General features: G+C 42.4%; 1 protein-coding gene across 1 annotated transcript; it reads right to left on the reverse strand.

Annotated features, from left to right (window-relative positions):
* Positions 1-136: 136 nt before the first annotated feature.
* On the reverse strand, positions 137-363 carry CSUI_009465 (uncharacterized protein; the record flags this gene model as incomplete). The annotated part of the gene is made up of 1 exon (XM_068069581.1): positions 137-363. A coding segment is annotated over exon 1 (213 nt), but the record flags the coding sequence as incomplete, so codon positions are not given.
* Positions 364-386: the final 23 nt, after the last annotated feature.

Consider the following 386-nt stretch of genomic DNA (forward strand, 5'->3'; position numbering starts at 1 on the left):
GAGAAGGACAAGAAGAAGATGGATCTATAGGAGAAGAGGAGGAGGAGGAATTCTTATTAGAGAGAAGAGATGAAGAATGAGACGTCTCAGAACAGCTTGGAATGCCTCTATGTTCAAGAGGAGGAGGAGAAGAANNGCTGCATGCGAGGTATGTAGAAGACAGAAGAGAGCATCAAGAAGAAGAAGAAAGTTCTTTAGAGTGGCTGGAGAGAAAAGCTCTCGATAGAGCTTCACGAAGGAAGAGAAAGACTGGAAACTTTCTTCTACCGTCTCAAGAAAGACCCTCACATCTCTCGAGCAGAAGATATGACGGCATAAAGGAACAGATAGAGAAAGAAGATCTTCTATCATGAAAGAAGGAATACAACGAGAAGAACAAGAAGAAG

The sequence above is a fragment of the Cystoisospora suis genome (genome assembly GCF_002600585.1).
Source record: "Cystoisospora suis strain Wien I chromosome Unknown contig_5653, whole genome shotgun sequence".
Taxonomy (NCBI): Eukaryota; Apicomplexa; class Conoidasida; order Eucoccidiorida; family Sarcocystidae; genus Cystoisospora; species Cystoisospora suis.